The 18,622-nt window shown below is 41.1% G+C and overlaps 2 protein-coding genes across 2 annotated transcripts in view; both read left to right on the plus strand.

The window, feature by feature from the left end:
• PLXNB1 (plexin B1) overlaps window positions 1-18,622 on the plus strand; it is a 3,809,096-nt gene that overhangs the window by 1,353,152 nt on the left and 2,437,322 nt on the right. The gene's annotated exons all lie outside the window — the stretch shown is intronic.
• Window positions 1,448-18,622, plus strand: part of LOC122807088 (plexin-B3-like) — a 336,306-nt gene continuing 319,131 nt past the window's right edge. Inside the window, exon 1 of the mRNA XM_044078028.1 lies at window positions 1,448-2,505. Coding sequence (XP_043933963.1) covers window positions 1,453-2,505 — 1,053 coding nt within the window. The 5' untranslated portion in view covers window positions 1,448-1,452. The remainder of the gene's footprint in view (window positions 2,506-18,622) is intronic.

Consider the following 18,622-nt stretch of genomic DNA (forward strand, 5'->3'; position numbering starts at 1 on the left):
GGTGCTGTTGAAGCTGACATTGGCAGACACTTGTCAGAAGGGAGAAAGTTAGTAGGTTGCAGGGTTGGCTGCTCTAGGAGCAATTCCTTTGCTGCTTGGGATTTTCCAGCCATGCAAGAAATTAATTTACTGTAGCACTAATATGATGCTCTGCTTTATACTTGCATTACTTTTTTTGTTATCCTGTTTGGACCTGCCTTGTACGCATATGGTGTTTGTGAATTGCAGGTGATCAGGGAGGAGAGAGGTATCATTTTCATGTGTACACTGTATGCAAAATACTGTGGCTACATGATGAGGAAGGAAGCAAGGTTTTCCCCATTGTAATTTTGTCTGAGAGTCGCACAGGGCCTTTGTAACTGTGTTTGGCATACTAGCCCTACTCCATGGCATAAAGCATTGTAGTTTTTGAGTTTTATTGGGAAGAATTTGTATTTATGTACAGTCGGGTTTTGTGCCCCCTCAGCTTGACTTCTGTGACAATAAAGATGCACCTATATTGCAAGCCATTTCCATGAGTTGTGTAAGGATGGTTTTGTTTGCATAGACACTTCTTTCTCTGTTAAAAAGGGGGGCTGAAGGTTGCCTTTTCCCTGTAATTTACTAAAGGGATGGTAACAGTAGTCATAATGGGGGGGTCATTTAAACAAGCCTCAACCTCATGTTCTGCCTTTCTCTAGTAATGAATATAGCTACATCTTAATAAAAGGCTAATGTATCTATGTGGAAATATTCAGTAGTATGACCTTATGTTGTCTAGCACTTTTTTTTTGTGGTATGGTTAGTGACACAGTTGACCATCCTTAACCAGCTTTGTGAAGAGACTTGACCTTAGGCCACTTAACTTTTTCCATCCTTTTGGCAAGTTCTTCCAGCTGTTCAGGCATGGTGTCAATCTCAAGTTAACATTGTGATTTTCTCTTGTTTTGGCAACGTCAGATGATACTTGTGTGTTCATGTATTGGGTCCTTTGACTTGATAGTTCCACTGGACAGTTGCTTAGCAGTTGAATATCTTTGAGTAAATCCTGGAAGGAAGAGTAACATTACTGACGTCTCTTTTCTGTGTTCACTGTGTTGGACAGATAGCTACTAATATTGGATAGCATCCGTAAAGGGCAACCTCTTTGTATTAAAAAAAAAAAAAAAAAAAAGCTAGCGGTATTCTGTTTAGGAGTTCTAGCTTATTAGAGTAGTCCTTCAGGTTTATAATCTTATTGTGCAGCATTGTTCCAAGGCTTTCTCTATTTCCATGTCTGTAGTGCTTTCTGGAGTTCTTCACTAATGGTGATTTAAGATGTCGATGTTAAGCTGGGCCTTCTCACATTTGTGCAGTAGACTTGGTGGTAGTTGAATGCTTTCATAGTTGCTTGGATCAGTGTATGTAAGCTGTTAATACTGGTTTTAATATTGTTTTTATAACTGTTTTGCATTTTCCTTCTAGGTGACAATCATGCAAACTGTAGCACTCCTGGTCCTGCTTGGAAACATTATTCATACTCTACAGTATGCCTCATTTATTGAAACTTCAACAACCTTTAACCATATGATTGTTCATCCAAAGACAGGAATAGTTTACATTGGAGCAGTTAACTACCTCTTCCAGTTGACTTCAGACTTGAAACTCTTGTGTAAGGCTGAGACTGGACCTGTATCTGACAGTCCCAAGTGCCTTCCTCCTATTATCCCAAAGGAATGTCCAGATGCCCAGTTTATGAATAATACTAACAAAATACTGGCACTTGTTGACCACAGGAGTGAACTAATTACATGTGGATCTGTGCTTCAGGGCATCTGTGAGAAGAGGAGTCTAGAATCTGTGGATAACATTACATTCCGGACTGAGAATCCTGTGGACTCCCAATATGTAGCTGCAAATGACCCAAAAGTGACCACTGTGGCCCTTGTTGAAATAGCAAATGGGAAGGCTGTGTTGTTTGTGGGCCGGGGACATACAAATAGGGCACTTGGAGGAGTACCACCCATAACTGTAAGACATTTAGACGGTAGTTCCAACAATATTTTTTCCAATGAGGATATGGGCAAGCTTGTTGTTGGGAGCTTTTCTGAATATAATAACCATTTCGTCAAAATTTTTACTTATGATGGGCATATTTTCTTCCTTTTTTTCCGGAGGGATTTGCGATCCAAGATGGAGTACAAAACCTATGTGTCTCGACTTTGCATTAATGACTTGCATTTCTACTCGTATGTAGAAGTTCCCCTTTCATGTACATCAGAAGAAGGTGTGAATTTCAACTTGGCCCAGTCAGCTCACCTGAGCGTAGATAGTAATGAAGCTGTACTGATTGTGACAATGACTGTAGGCCAGGCATCCACTCCTGTACCAACACAGGAATCTGCACTTTGTATGTACTACATGAAAATGATTAATGAGAGGATTGAATGGGCAAGGAGTCTCTGCTACAAACAAGAAGGGAAAAATGAGAATGAGCTGTCATATATCGAGTATGAGGTAAAGTCATACTGTCAGAAGCTCCCAGAGGTATGACATTTCATTTAAGTGTAACAGTCCTGCCTTCATGTGAATTAGTTCAGTTTAAAACTTGCATGCTTAATTGTGTAAGGCAGAAGTCTTGTCTGGCTATGTATGTTCTTCCAAGATGCATTTTTTTTCTAGTTGAGAGTGAGTTCAATACAGCTGAGTTTAATGTCTGTACAACTCATGCAAGGAGTTTACTGCAACTTTGTTTGGAAATGTATACTTTTTTGCTCTTCTCTTCAGCAGGTTTGAGATCAGTTTTAGTGTAGCTTAATGCTTGTTCACTTGGATATGATTGGGTCAAAAAGGTGTACTTTCATTTTTTGGTCGGGGTATGTCTCACTGTTTTTCAGTTCTTTAGGGGGACCAGCCATTAAAACATACAAAATTGTCATTTTTTTTAGTCTACACTTTTTCCCTGCAAGGCATAACTGACTGTTTGCAGTGACAGGCTGCTTGAGGTTACATGCTTCTTTGCATGCTCAGTGCCTGCACTTGCAAAGCACACAAGCCTTGTTTTTGCACTGCATTTGCTAGAGCAGAAGACTTTGGTGTTAACTTCACATGATCAGTACTGCTGGTAGCTATTCAGGCCACCCCTCACTGATGACTTATCCAGTACCAGAGTTGCTATTTATTCCTTTGCCGTTTTGGCTGTACTTAGTCAGGTGTCATTAGTTTGTACCACAGAGATGAATGGGACCAAAATGTCCAGTTTATCAGGGAATTTAACCAAGATTGTTCTCCCAGCTTTCATTGCAAGGCTTCAGTGAAGCCTCAGGAATTTCTTTCCTTTACTGCTTCATTTAAAGTAGACCTGTGGCATCATAGAAAATATTTGCTGCCCCACATTACTTTTCAGTTTAAGTTCAGGAATAGACTCAACATTGAGAATGTCCTTGTCTGAGTACTAATTGTTTTCTCCTAGGCTATTTTTGCTCCCATCAAGAAGAGCACCAAACCAGCACTTTGTGTCTTTCGGTTTTTCCCGGTTAGGGGTCGCCACAGTGGAACTTTGGTCCGCTAATGATTGGCAGTAGAGTTTTACGTGCTGGCTTGCCGGGCCTAACGCACAACCTTCAATGAAGGAACGCCCATTCACGCATGTCGCCACACAGAAGACGCTCTGAGAATCGAACGGGCAACGTCTAACTGTGAGGCGACAAGCACCAAACCAGCATTAGTAATCCAAAAAAAGCAGGACAGAAAAAGGCGTCCACACTCCAAAATGCTTTTATTCCACAAGAAACAGCTAAAAACTGTTTCAGCCAAATGCAGTACATAAAAAGGCAACACAGTAGTTAAAAATAATCCAAAACGATAGCTCTTTCGTCCCACTAGCATTTAAAAAGGAACTTAATCAGATAAATGCACATTTCACACCCTTAGCTACTCCTAAAATGTGAAGTTATATAACAGAAGTTAACTCTATATATCAGAGCATACTTTATGCTAATTATTACTGTTCTGGGTAATACAGAGCAACTAAAAAGACAAAAACAGTAAAAATAAAACATAATCATCTTAGATATGTTGCTTTGTGGTGATTTACCCAACATTTGCAAGGTTATATTGATTTGGTGACACCATTTTTCCACCATAGTAAGCTAGACACCTCTTATAAAGCTGTATAGGAGCTAACATCAGTGCTGAGGATGTATTTTCTTGGACCAAAAAAAAAAATCATCGAATCACAATATTGCAAGACCTCTGCTCCCCATTAAACAGCAAAGGCAGGCCTTATCAGATTACTGTGCTTATCTAATCAGGAAAACAAATCTGCTTTCAAATGAAATACCCTGCTTTACTGACCTTTCAATACAAAGATAGCACATATAAAATTGCCAAAGCAGAAGAGGCCAAATCTGTGTTCATCAACGCATTTAACAAAGTGCCGAACAAATAAAATCCACATATACAGAATTGACCTTCAGTACTGGCTTCACATGTGATATGGAAAATGAATGTCAGCATTACTGCTAAATACCTGAAAATTAGAGAAGAACATTTTTGTAATACAAACAACACCAAACCTGCATAGTATTCCATTGATACAGGAAGTTCTTTAAAAAGCTTCCGTTTTTGATCGCACTACGTACTGTATAATTAAAAAAAAAAAAAGACGCAAAAAGACAAATAGCAAGAGGAGAAAATAACAGGAGAAAAGATTAAAGGAAGATATTGATCCAACCATTGGAAACCCTCTTGCTGCTTAAGTAAAATAAAAAATGGAGACTATACACAAATAATTTCACTTGGACAAACCTGAAGGGAAAAGCAACAAGCAGCTGACTCTCAGAACATCATGCAACTGTATGTACTTGTAACTCTTAACTCCGCAAGAGTAAAATTAAACATCCTGCACCAAAGGAAATATATAAATTTAAATTAAAATGCAAATCTTTTAGTTGACAATGAAGGCTCCACCTAATGTTATCAAGCCGACAAAAGCACCCCAATAGCAGTTCACTTTGCTTAATACGAACAGTAACGCAAAAAGACCATGTATAAACGCTTTTATTTTACACAATACACACGCGTTTTCGTCCCTACACTTAGGATGAAGTCATATACATGGTCTTTTTGCGTTACTGTTCGTATTAAGCAAAGTGAACTGCTATTGGGGTGCTTTTGTCGGGTTGACGGCTTTCCTCACTTGGATTATTGGAATAAATCTTTACTACAACCCAGCCTTCACGCTCTAGTGTTTCAACATAGTGGTCGGTGGCTATTTGGAATTGCTGGTTGACCCTAGTTTGGGTCTTTTCTGTGTTTTACAAATAGCACAAGGCGAACCGAAAAACAAACGCCACGCTCAAACACATAAAGATAAGTTACAAACTACAAAAACCACACAGCACTGAAAAACCGAAAAACAAATGCCACGATCGAACACATAAAGATAAGTTCCAAACTACAAAAACCACACACCACTGAAAAAACGTACACCACAAAACAAAAGTAAAAGCACAACCCACACCCAATATACAAAATAAAAGTAAAAACAACTAACATGAACATATGATTTTCCGCCCCCCCACACCCCTGCTAGTTAGATATAACAACTCCAAGCTCACATTAACTAGAAAAAAACTACCTGTACGTGCCCTACACTCACATTGCACACGGTCATACTTACACCTACTAATAAAACACTGAAGCCATAAATAGTTTTCATATGGACAACTTTGGCAGACTTGTGCTTCCACGTGGCAAACGCTGACGCACATTTTGATCAGAGTACTTTATCCTGGACTCCTCAGAGTTGTATTTTAACTAACATTCCTACAACATTACGACAATACAATTGCACAAACCAGCAAACAAAAGCGAACGGAGCATACTAAACGAGCAGAACTACAAATACAATACGTTTAAAACCAGCAAATAATCAACAGTTTTTTAGGGCTTACTGGGTTACTAATAACATAAATAAAAGCGAATGGAGCACACTTATTTAAAAAAGTTACCAGAACTACGATTGCACTACCACAAATTAAAAGCAATATTTACAAATGACCATAACTACGACCGCACTATTACAATTTTAAAAAAGTGTTTACTAATTATCAACGCTATAAACGCATGGGCTGTAAAATTATATTTTTATACATTTATGCACACTAAAGTTATAGTTAAATATACTAAGAATACTTACCCAACACTCGAAGATGCAGGCAATACAGTTGCAGCAGGTCCTTCACAGGAAATGGAGCAGACATGATTAAGTTACAGATGAAAAGAAGTTCCACACTGCAGCTACTCCTTTTTATTAAGATTATAGTGGGCTGGCCAAAGCGGCAATGACGTCACGATGTGGGCGGATCAGAAGGGCTTCAATACAGCATGCTAATAAGGCAGAGTTTACGTCACTTTGGGGGAGGAAACTTCCTGGGATCTACTCGAGGCAGATGTGACATAATTATTTCTGAGCCGGAAAGCAGTTTTTGATTTCGTTTTTTAGAACGGAAACTAATACAGTACGGAGGGTTCGGAAGGTAAGCTGTAAAACAGTTTGGATGATTTTTTTTTAAAGCTCCGGTTATTATTGTTTTTGGCCTGTAGCACATAAGGGAGACTTAAGGAGACAACAGATAGAGCTTTTCTATTTGTTATCCCATTGCTTTCCTTTAAATGTTGTTAAACCAATCGTAGCAAAAATTCAGAGCACACCCTTTTTGCATCAGTTAGCCTGACCATAACCTAAGCATTGTACAAAACATAGTAAAAGAAGGCATAGTGAAAGAAACACAACCACTGGGGATTGAACCCAGGACCTTTTGCATGTAAAGCAAACGTGATAACCACTACGCTACTCCATTCATAAAAAGAATGCATCAGTGTTATACACAATAGTAACATCATAAGGCTAAAAAAATAAATTTTATCTATTTATAGCTTTTAATTTAAGCAGACATTTTATATTCTCTATATCATTTAGCCCTGGCCAAAATCCTGCATTTAAATGTAGCTACCAGAGCAATTCTGCTTTCTCAAGTAAAAGGGGCCAGGCACCTCCACGTTCTGACATTATTAAAGTTTGTAAAACAACAAATTTGAAGGCATGGCCAGGACTAGCAATAATGTGTCTTGCTTTAAAGCATTTGTTTCTTTCCTTAGATGAATGTCACCAAGGTGCTCACTCATTATTTTTTTTAATTTGCAATCACATTTCCCTACATAAAAACATGAACAAATAGCACAATATACTATCTTACTAGTATTACAATTGGGTCTACCCTTAATGTTCATCTTATATTTATTAATTAATGTCTTACTAGTTTCAAGAATATAGTGACAAAATACACATGAACCACATTTATGCACAAGACCTATTTTACAACTAGGCACAATGTGTTTGAATGCTGATTTTAAATTTTGTCCTTTTTTGTAGACAAAAATGGAGGAACCACCCAAACGGTCCCTTAGGGTATTTTCTCCGCAAAATTTCCCAATTCTTAGAGAATATTCCTAATCATATAACTGTCATTACTAAATGTAGTAAAAAAGCAGGAGAAAAATGTTTATTATCATTATTACTCATTGTTTCATCATTACCATTTATAGTAGGAATAATAACATTATTACTATCCATTGATGAAACACAAGAAACTACCTCAGTCATATCAGTAGGGACCATCCCATTAGGCTTATCACCCAAAATGCTTCTATACAAATGCTTGTATACAAGGTGAGTGTGTCAGTACTTTTAATGGGCAAATAAATGGGCCATCTAATATGTTAAATGGTGTTCCTTTACTCAATGAATGGCTTAATGCAAATGGTTATCTGAATAATGTTGCTGTTGCTATTAATAGCTCCCTAAATGAGAAACTTGTTGAACTGGACTGTAATTTGTTAAAAAATCAAAAAACCCAGATGGACACTGACTACTTATGTATTACAATGAAAGTAGTACCTACATGTTTTAGACTGTGGTGCTTTCCTGTGGGTTTAGTTCCCAATTCCAATTTTCATAACCAACTCCTACAATTATTCAGTAGGCATGGCTTTGAATATATGGAGTTGGTGATTAAATACAACATAGAACTGGTTGAATCCCTCACTAGAGACTCTCCACATTAGACCAAACTATTTTACAAGATGCGACTTTTAATGACAATAAATATGAATATGCTCTTATTTTGCGTTTGATAGATGAACAAATGACAGCTATTAAGAACAGGAAACTTAAAAAAATAACAAAGGACATAGAGGAATATGGAAGTAACATGGCTTATCCCCTACCACCACACTCGTGTGTGGAATAGAAGACTACATTTTGCCTATGAGATGGGAGAACAGCCTGATTTGGCTGTCATGGGTGATCCGATGTAGAGAATGAACTTGAGAATGATTTTTTTAGGCAACAGTTTCCGACCCCCGAGACAATCAGAACGTCTGATGAATCAGCAGAGATCGAACATGAAGTGGAATGCATCGAGACCACAAGGGCACCGCTAATATCAGAGGGGATCCAATCAATTCAGAGAGAACACCAGAGGTTCCCGGAGAGGGAGGAGGACTATTCAACTTTTGCCTACTAATGACTTCTCATATATAGCATCAGCTTTAAATGTTGTGGAAAATTCCCTTGGTGATTTTTAAATTTATAATTTTTCTTCGGTTATGGATACTGATGTGTATGATTTGCTAGCTAAAGGTTTGTCTTTTATTCCCAGCAAAAGTGCTAACTTGGTGCAAGTGCTGGTTGATCTGAAACTTTGTGTGTAAATTAAATCTGAACTTAATGTTCCACAATGACACTCGTCCACGAGGATGGTTACTACTTGTCCTCATTTTTAAATGAGGTTGATAAAATGGGAAATATGTTCTTACACAGATGGTATCCCAACCTGATGGTTAATGAATTAAGTCAAGAAGTTATTGAAAAAAGAGCTATGGGGTATTTTAGACCCCATTTTGGGTGATAAGCCTAATAGGCTGGTCCCTACTGATATGACTGAGGTAGTTTCTTGTGTTTCATCAGTGGATAGTAATAATAATGATCATCGTGTTTCACTGTTGCAGTCATCACTGTAGGGTTCCTCCTGCCAGCAGGCAGTCCCCGGTTGGCCAGAATCCCAAAGTCTGGGTCTGGCGTCAGCTGTTCAGTCATGCTTCCTGACATTAGAGCGCTAGGAGTACAAAGCTGCCAGCCGACGCCATGTTCTCCAGTCTTTCTTGACGTGCGGTGAAAGTTCGTAAGTGCCGGTCGGCTGACTCCTGATATTTTTTCGTGCTTCAGTCCGAAGACTTTCTTCTTCTCAAAGCTAAGTACCCTGTTGGGGAAACTTTTTTCCTTGCTCCAGTCCGATGTCAGAAAAAGTTAATTGCATTTCTTGTGGGAAGCAAATACCTCATAAGGATTTCCATTCTTACTGTATTCCTTGTTTAGGCCCTGACCACGACGTAGCTAGTTGTCGGTTTTGTGCTAGATTTAACCAACGTACAATTAAGCGAAAGTACGATTTTGCTTTTCACTACTTTGGTAGGCGATTTTATTATAAAATGTCGTCGGACACTCTTCTGACTACCGGAGTTCACAGACGACGCAAGGATAAGGACAGGCCTCTGAGGTCCAAATCAGACGACGTTTTACAAGCAAAGCCAGCTACAGGTTCGGCCGTTGTCAGTGAGGCGCTTTCGCAGCCCATGTCGTCGGCCAATTCAGAACCGATTGCCAAAACGGACTCCCACAAGGAGCCAACTAGGCCTTTGAGCACTCCAGCTGCAGGACCTTCAGACAATGCTCCCTCGGATGGGTCCAGAGCCGCTGTGCAGGTACCAGCTTCCGAGGGGGTTTTCAGGCCTACACAGCTTCTGATAAAGGCAAAGCCAAAGACAAAGGCAAAGACTCCTTCTAAATCTAAGACACCAGCCCAGGTCTCTTCTGATCTGGGACCCAAATCTCAGAAACAGCTACTTAAAAAGGCGGAGGACTTGCTAACCATGATTAGGGGTTCACATCCCCCTCCAGATAAAAGGCCAAGGCAAGAATTGGATTATGAATCTTCTGATCAAGCATCTATTTCTTCATTGTCTTCCTCTGAACAGGAATATACTTTCCCTCCTTATGAGGATTCTGATGCTGAGGAAATCATTCCATCAGCTTCTCCCCCTGAGGATTTTTCTTTTGGGGAAACTTTACATTACATGAGGTAACATTTTCACTGGGAAGGACAGGAGTACTCTGAATCTAAGAGAAGGCTTAGGTATTTCCTTCTTCTTCCCCAACATAGACCCCCCTGGCTGTTCCTCCTATTTTGGATGTTGTGGATGATGCCTTTTCTGAGGCTAATTTAACTCCTGACTCCTTTCCTCCAGCCCCTGCTAAGCCCGACAGATATTACAGGGTCCCTGACTCCCACCAGTTCCTTTACAAAAATCCTACTGCTGATCCAGAAACCATTTCTCAGGGTCCTAAGGGGGGTTAAGGCCGCTTCTGCTAAAAACCCTATTCCGACAGATAAGGATTCCAGAGCTTTGGAGAGATGGGGCAAAAAAGTGTACACTTCTGCTACTTTATTTATTAGGGCTTTAAATTGTTAATTTCATATGCTAAAATATCAGCAATTTCTACTGTCTGTTATGAAACAAAAGCTGGGTACCATTACTGCATGTGCAGATAATAAGGAATTACACTATTTGTTGCATGCCACTGAACAAGTGGGTAAGCATGGTTTACACTGTGGTTTTGTTGCCTTGGAGGCTTCTGGCACAGTCATTAGAAGGCATGCTTGGTTAAAGGAACAAAACTTACCTGATCAAGTGAAAGCAAAGTTATTGGATGCTCCTGTTCAGCATAATGTTTTATTTGGGTGTAAGGCTGAAGAGGTGATGAAGAAAATGGAGGATAAGGTAAAATCCATGCAAACGGTTAAGGATTTCTTACAAGTTCAGCCCCCAAGATTTAGCAGAAATTGGCAAACTAAAAATTGGTCCTTTCCCAGCTTGAACAGGCCTCAGAGGGGTAGATACAGGCGCTCCAGAGGGAGGGCCCAAGCACAGACCTCTTACAGACCTAGACAGTGGAGTGCTTCCATCCCCAGGGGTGGAGAGGACAGACCTCAATCTTATAGAAAACACTCTCAATGACTCCCCCTGCATGGCTCCAGGAACTTCTCTCCTGGAAGCCCCTCTAGGAGGAAAATTCTCTCTTTTTCAACAAAATTGGACTTACATAACCCAAGACAAGTGGGTTCTGGATGTACTTTCAAGAGGTTACAAATTCCACTTTCATACCTTGCCAAGACCAAACGGATGGCCAGACCTACCAAAACACCAATGGTTAGAGGCATTAAACCAGGTAGGATCCCTCATGGCTATGAGGGCCATAGAACTGGTTCCACAATCAGAGACGGGCCAAGGTTTTTACTCAAGACTCTAGTTCCCAGAAAGCAAAACTCATGGAGACCCATCCTGGATCTGTCAGTCTTAAACACTTTCCTGGACATACCAAAGTTCAAGATGCTTACTCTGCAGCAGCTCCTGCCAATGTTGAGCAAAAATGCATGGATGGTGACATTGGATTTAAAGGAGGCTTACCTACACATCCCAATCAGACAGGAGTGCAGAAAATACCTCGGGTTCAAGGCCGGATCGAAACATTACCAATTCTCTGCACTGCCCTTTGGCTCGTCTGCTGCGCCCAGGGTTTTCACCAAGTGCCTGGCACCAGTAGTAGCTTATTGTAGACTCAAGGGAATTCAAATTTACCCTTATCTGGATGACTGCCTTATCCAAGCAGACAGCAAGGATGTCTTACTCCAGCATCTAGAATTTGTTCAAAATCTTCTCAAGTACCTGGGATTCACTGTGAACATAAAGTCAAATTTGACACCCACACAACAGATAACTTTTCTGGGTGCTCTCCTAAACACAACAAACCAGATGGCATTCCTGACATCTGAAAAACAACTGCAGCTGGCTTCAACTTTCAAAACCTTGGCATCAATAACTCTGCTAACTGCAAGGAAATTCCTGCAGGCTTTGGGTTACATGGCCTCCTGCATCCTTCTCATACCAAATGCAAGACTACATATGAGAAAAATACAATGGTACCTAAAAAGTGTATGGTCCCAGCATTGCCACAGTCTAGGCACACACATTGCTGTCTTGCCTTCTCTACAAAAGGAATTCCATTGGTGGACCATGGCATGTCTTCACAACAAAAGGAAAGCCTTCAGTCTGCCTCCAGCCAGCCAAGTGTTAACCACGGACGCCTCGGATTACACATGGGGAGCCCACTTGCAGGGAAAATGTCTGCAAGGTTTTTGGACAGAGGATCAGAAGCACCTGCATATCAATTTAAAAGAGATGTTAGCTGTACAGAATGCCCTCTTGGATTTCTGGGTCTTCTACAACCAGGACAACTACTGATATGGACAGACAACACCACAGTTATGTGGTACATAAACAAGCAAGGGGGTTCACACTCCTACCCCCTTTGCAGACTAGCTATGACTCTTTGGAACACAGCTCTAGCTTGCAAAGTGGATCTACAAGCTCAGTTTCCTCCAGGGAAACAAAATATTCTGGCAGACAGCCTGAGCAGGAACCTGTCAGACCCACACAAGTGGATGCTAGACACCCAAATATTCAAGATAATTGCAGAAGCCTGGGGCTGCCCGGACATAGATCTATTTGCATCCCCACTCAACCAGCAGTTACATATTTTTTGCACAAGGACATTTCACAAACTAGCATGGAAAGTGGATGTGCTATCATTCAGTTGGAGAAACCTCTCTGGGTATGCCTTTCCGCCACTGCCTCTTCTTCCACGGGTGTTATTAAAGATCAAGCAGGACAAGCCCAAGATGATGATTTTACTGGCCCCACATTGGCCTTGTCAATTTTGATACTCAACACTGATGAATCTATCCCAGGAGCCACCTTGGATTTTACCTCCGATTCCAAATCTTTTGTCCCAACACCAGGGCCAGGTTCTGCACTCTCATGTCAAAACTCTCAGCCTGGCAGCCTGGCGAATTCAGGGTCTATGATTAATCCTTTTCTTCTCAAACAGGTCATGGATGTCATCTTAGAAGCCAGACGGCCTAGCACTAGAAGATCTTATGCAGGTAAATGGAATAGATTTTGCACCTGGATGCATGCTCAGGATTCAGATCCCCTCATTCCTAACATTCTACCGATTTTACTTTACCTGACAGACATGCTACATAAGGGTTTATCCTTCTCCTCCATAAAAATACATGCCTCGGCTATCTCTGCACATTACAGTACAGATCCTCCAATCTTTTCCCATCCATTTCTGAAACAATATCTCAGAGGAGCAAAGAATTTAAGGCCCCCTAGGACACCACCCATACCTGCCTGGGACCTCAACTATGTTCTGGAAAAACTCACTCTGCCTCCTTTTGAGCCTGCTGCCATATCTGATCTTAAGTATTTATCATGGAAGACCGCTATCCTGCTGGCTTTGACTTCAGCCAGGAGAGTCTCTGAGTTACAAGCACTCATGGCTGTGGAACCTCATATTATTTTTCATCAAGATAGGGTGTCTTTAAGGACTAATCCTACTTTATGCCTAAAGTGGTTTCCAAAGTGACTTTAAATCAAACTATTCACCTGCCAACTTTTTTCACTAATCCACAAAATAAGGCGGAAAGGATCTTGCATTCCTTGGATGTACACAGACAACTTCATTTTTACCTAGACAGAACCAAGGGTATCAGGAAAACAGAGCAACTGTTTGTTTCTTATGCAACAAATTCCCAAGGCAAAGCTATTTCAAAACAGACCATTTCTAAATGGATTGCTCATGGAATCAGATTTTGTTACTCTCATCGTGGAAAGCAAATCCCAGGAAAAATTAGGACTCACTCTACCAGAGCTGCTGCTACTTCAGCTGCCCTTCTCAGGGGAGTACCTACCAAAGATATTTTGGAAGCTGCAACTTGGAGTTGAGTGCATATTTTCTCTAAGCACTACAATTTCCCTCTTTACTCTAAGTCTAGGGCAGGCTTTGCTTCTGCAGTCTTGCAGGGCCTTCTAGCCGCCCCTTCTACTCTATAACAACCACCCTTTATCACAGCTTTGGCATTCAACCCTACAGTGATGACTGCAACAGTGAAACACGATGAACATAGTACAGTTGTGTACACTTACCATAAATGTAGATGTTCGAGTGTCTTCACTGTTGCAGTCTGGGTTACCCTCCCTCCTGACCCCTCTTATATTTTCATTAGTGTGGTTTCCTACTTCACCCTTCTGAGGTGTATTTGCTTCAGGGTATGGGGTTTGTTGTATGTTACTTTTATTGTTTTACCATTAGCCTTCATTTTTGGGCACCTGACATCTGGGACAAGAAAAACTGGAGAACATGGCGTCGGCTGGCAGCTTTGTACTCCTAGCGCTCTGACGTCAGGGAGCATGACTGAACAGCCGACGCCGGACCCAGACTTTGGGATTCTGGCCGACTGGGGACTGCCCGTCGGCAGGAGGAACCCTACAGTGATGACTGCTACAGTGAAGACACTCGAACATCTACATTTATGGTAAGTGTACACAACTGTACTTTATTATTCCTACTATAAATGGTAATGATGAAACAATGAGTAATGATGATAAAAATTGTTCTCCTGCTTTTTTACCACATTTAGTAATAACAGTTATATGATAAGGAATATAAGAATTGGGAAACTTTGCGGAGAGAAAATACCCTAAGGGACCGTTTGGCTGGTTCCACCATTTTTGTCTACAAAAAAGGACAAAATTTAAAGTCTGCCTTAGAACACATTGTGCCTAGTTGTAAAATAGGTTGTATGCATAAATGTGGTTCATGTGTATTTTGTCACTAAATTTTTGAAAGTAATGAGACATTCATTAATAAATATAAGGTGAACATTAAGGGTAGACCTAATTTTAATACTAGTAAGATAGTATATTTTGCTATTTGTTCTCATTGTTCATGTTTTTATGTAGGGAAATGTGAACACAAATAAAAAACAGAATGAGCACCTTAGTGACATTAGTCTAAGGAAAGAAACAAATGCTTTAGAAAGACATATTGCTAGTCCTGGCCATGCTTTAAATTTGTTGTTTTACAAACTTTAATAATGTCAGAACGTGGAGATGCCTGGCCCCTTTTACTTGAGCAAGCAGATTTGCTCTGGCAGCTAAGTTTAAATGCACTATTTTGGCCAGGGGTAAATGATGCAAAGAATATAAAATGGCTGCTTAAATTGAGCTTTAAACAGATACAATTTTTTTTTTTAAGCCTTAGGATGTTACTGTTGTGTATAACGCTGTTGCGTTCTTTTTTATGAATGCAGTAGTGTAGTGGCTATGTCTGCTTTACATGCAGAGAAGGTCCTGTGTTCAATCCCCAGTGGGGTGTGTTTCTTTCATTATGCCTTCTTTTATTGTTTTTTTACTATGCTTAGGTTATGTCAGGCTAATTGATGCAAAAAGGGTGTTTGCTGAATTTTCACTATGATTGGTTTAAGAGCATTTAAAACGCTTAATGACAGTTTGTTCTTTTATCTGATGACGTTCCTTTTTATATGTTAGTGGGACGAAAGTGCTTATCTTTTCGGATTACTTTTAACTACTGTGTTGCCTTTTTATGTAGTGCATTTAGCTGAAGCAGTTTTTAGCTGTTCTACTTGGAATAAAAGCATTTTGGAGTGTGGAAGCCTTTTTTGCCCTGCTGTTTTTGCTCCCGTGCCTGTCAGCCATCAAGCCCCCCCTTGATCAATGAGCATCCATTCATCCCTTCTCCCTGAGGAGTTCTCCCTGGAAACGAGGCATGAGTGGCCCAAGGGTGGTGGTGGCAATCCTGAATGGTGCTTTGTGCTGTCCGTAGCATCCTGGCAATGACATCATTTTTGAATAGCCTAACCCCGTCCTCTTTTGGGATGGGGGGTGTGTGGTCCACTTGCCCCACCCTCAACCAGTATGTGAAGCACTTGTTCACTGTAAAGGCTTGCATCCATTTGTGGCTTGGTGACTCTTAATGCTTGTCCTGTGTGTCACTTTGACTCTAAAACGTGTACATTTTAAACTAGCCTTCAGGGGTGTCTGTGTTTACTGATCGCATGATATGTTCATCAAATGTATTCTCATCAAACACTTAACATTGAATGTCTATTTTATTGAACAGTCGTATCATCGTAAATGAAATCATTGAACTGTCATAGTTGGCCAACAACAAGAAAATACCACTTAGTACGTGTATTCGTGTCACTAAACATGCTGCTATTGGTATACATTTTGCTGTGATATCTTAATTCTAAAATTAAATAGTTTATTAAAATAGTATGTTGAACCAGTAGATTTAATTTGTTTTGTTGAAGACAAGGTATACTATACACTTTTAATGTATATTAATAATGTATATTCTTGGGTATAATTGTGTCATACAGAAACATGGTATATAAGTGGTGTAACCCACTCAGGTGGGAAGGCCGCACCCTATAGTGGGGAAAAGGGCCAATTTATAAAAGGTTTTGTTTAGTTTGTTATGAACTGTGTACTTGAAAACATGTGATCTGATGTTATCCATGTCACTATTCCTCACTCTTGGGTCATAGGATCTGACATTGGATCCGAGCCAGCCCCTTTGCAGACAGCTTCTAGGCTCGAGCTCCTCCACTCCCATGATCCCTTGCTGCCCTCTAACTTCTGAAATCTCGTTTGACGCACTCAACATCAGACGCAGATTCTTTGGCTCGAGTCTCCAGTGGGGATAAGTAGCATAACTTTCTAATTCTTCTCTTAATTTCTCTCATTGTGTTTAGTCTTTAGTATTGGCTAGTTATTTTGTAGGTTGTTTTTAGTCCTCTCCTGTTTCTGCTTTTTGTCTGTGGTTGTGTTGCTAGTAATGTGTTTTGGTGCCCATTTTGATGTCCTTCAAGGATGCATCTGCAGTCTTCACAAATGGGTTGTCCTGTCGTCAGGCAGCCCTTCGGTCGGCCGGATTCCAAAGTCTGGGTCTGGCTTCGGCTGGTGTCGCACTTCACCCGACGTCATTGCGGCAGTTTTCGGGTATAAAGGCATCAGCCGACGCCATTTTCCTCAGTCTTTCTTGCCGCGTGGCGCCCGAAGCAGAGGCTGTTCGCAAGTGCCGGTCGGTCAGCTCCAGAGATAACTATTACCGAATACAACTTCGAAGACTTCAATAAAGCTAAGTACCCCGTTGGGGACTCTTTCTTGCCTCAGCCGATGTCAGACAAAGTTAATAACTGTTTAGCTTGTGGGAAACAAATACCTCATAAAGATTTCCACTCCTATTGCATTCATTGTTTAGGCCCAGACCACGACGTAGCAGCTTGTCTAGCCTGTTCCTCTTTTAACCGACGGACGCTTAAACGTCGGTCGGACTTTGCTGAACAGATATTCGGCTCTGATTTTGCCTACATTATGCCGTCGGATCCTCCAACTACACAAATTACTAAAAAAAACGCAAAGAAAAGGGCCGACACTCGCGGTCCGCGGTTTCAGCTGAAACCGCGGTTAAGCAAACCACGAGTGTCTCGGTTTCGGCCGAAACCGAGCAAGCGGTTCTTTCTTCAGCCGATAACTTGCCTTCCACCGAGGCCTCTTCCAGCCTGGTAGAGATGGCCTCTGAAACCCAACCGTCTGTTGTGGTTTCACAGGATTTATCAGACACCATTCCCCTGGATGTTTCTACCCCTGCACGTGGAGCTGCTAGGCCTCCTCCAGCTATGTCTATTAAGGCCTTTGCCAGAGCTAAGGCAGCCAAAACAACAAAATCTGTGCCTGCCAAGCCTCCTTCTCACAGGCCCAGCACCAGCTCCCACATGCTTTCTTTGGCTGAGGATCTCATATCCTTAATCCGTGGAACCCAGCCACATCCTGACAGGGCCTCTCTCCCTCCTCCAGAAAAGAGACCTAGAGCAGAGCCCCCTGAGCCAGTATCCGCAGATGATTCTTCTGAAGACTCGGAGCATTCAGACCCTGCTGAGGCTGCTTATTCCCCCTATGAAGATTCAGATGCTGAGGACTCCATTCCTTCAGCCTCCCCACCTGAGGAATTTTCCTTTGGGGAAACCTTGCATGCTATGAGGGAACAATTTCAGTGGCAGGGCCAGGATTTCACAGACTCTAGAAAGAGGCTTAGGACCTTTCTGCATTTGCCACAACATAGACCTTTAGCCATTCCCTCAGTTCTTCCTGTTGTTGATGATGCATTTAATGACGCATGCTTTGCTCCTGATTCTTTACCTCCGGCTCCTGTTAAGCCTGATAGGTACTATAGGGTCCCGGACACTCATCACCATTTTTATAAGGCTCCTGTTGCGGATCCAGAGACTATATCCCAGGGCCCTAAAGCTGTAGCAGCTACTTCTTCTAAAAACCCCCTCCCCTCTGAAAGGGAATCCAGGTCCTTAGAGAGATGGGGTAAAAAGGTTTACACCTCTGCTACTTTGTCAGCTAGAGCTTTGAACTGCCAATTCCATATGATTCAATACCAAGAGTTTATGCTTGATCAGTTGACTAAAAAACTATCCTCTGAAGAATCTTTAGATTAAAAGTATGTTCAGGAAATGGTACATAACATACAGCAGGTTAGTAACCATTCTTTAAAATGTGGCTATGATGCACTCGAGGCTTCCTTTAGATCAGCCATGAC

The sequence above is a fragment of the Protopterus annectens genome, chromosome 7.part0, assembly GCF_019279795.1.
Source record: "Protopterus annectens isolate FY-2018-M chromosome 7.part0, PAN1.0, whole genome shotgun sequence".
Classification (NCBI taxonomy): domain Eukaryota; kingdom Metazoa; phylum Chordata; order Ceratodontiformes; family Protopteridae; genus Protopterus; species Protopterus annectens.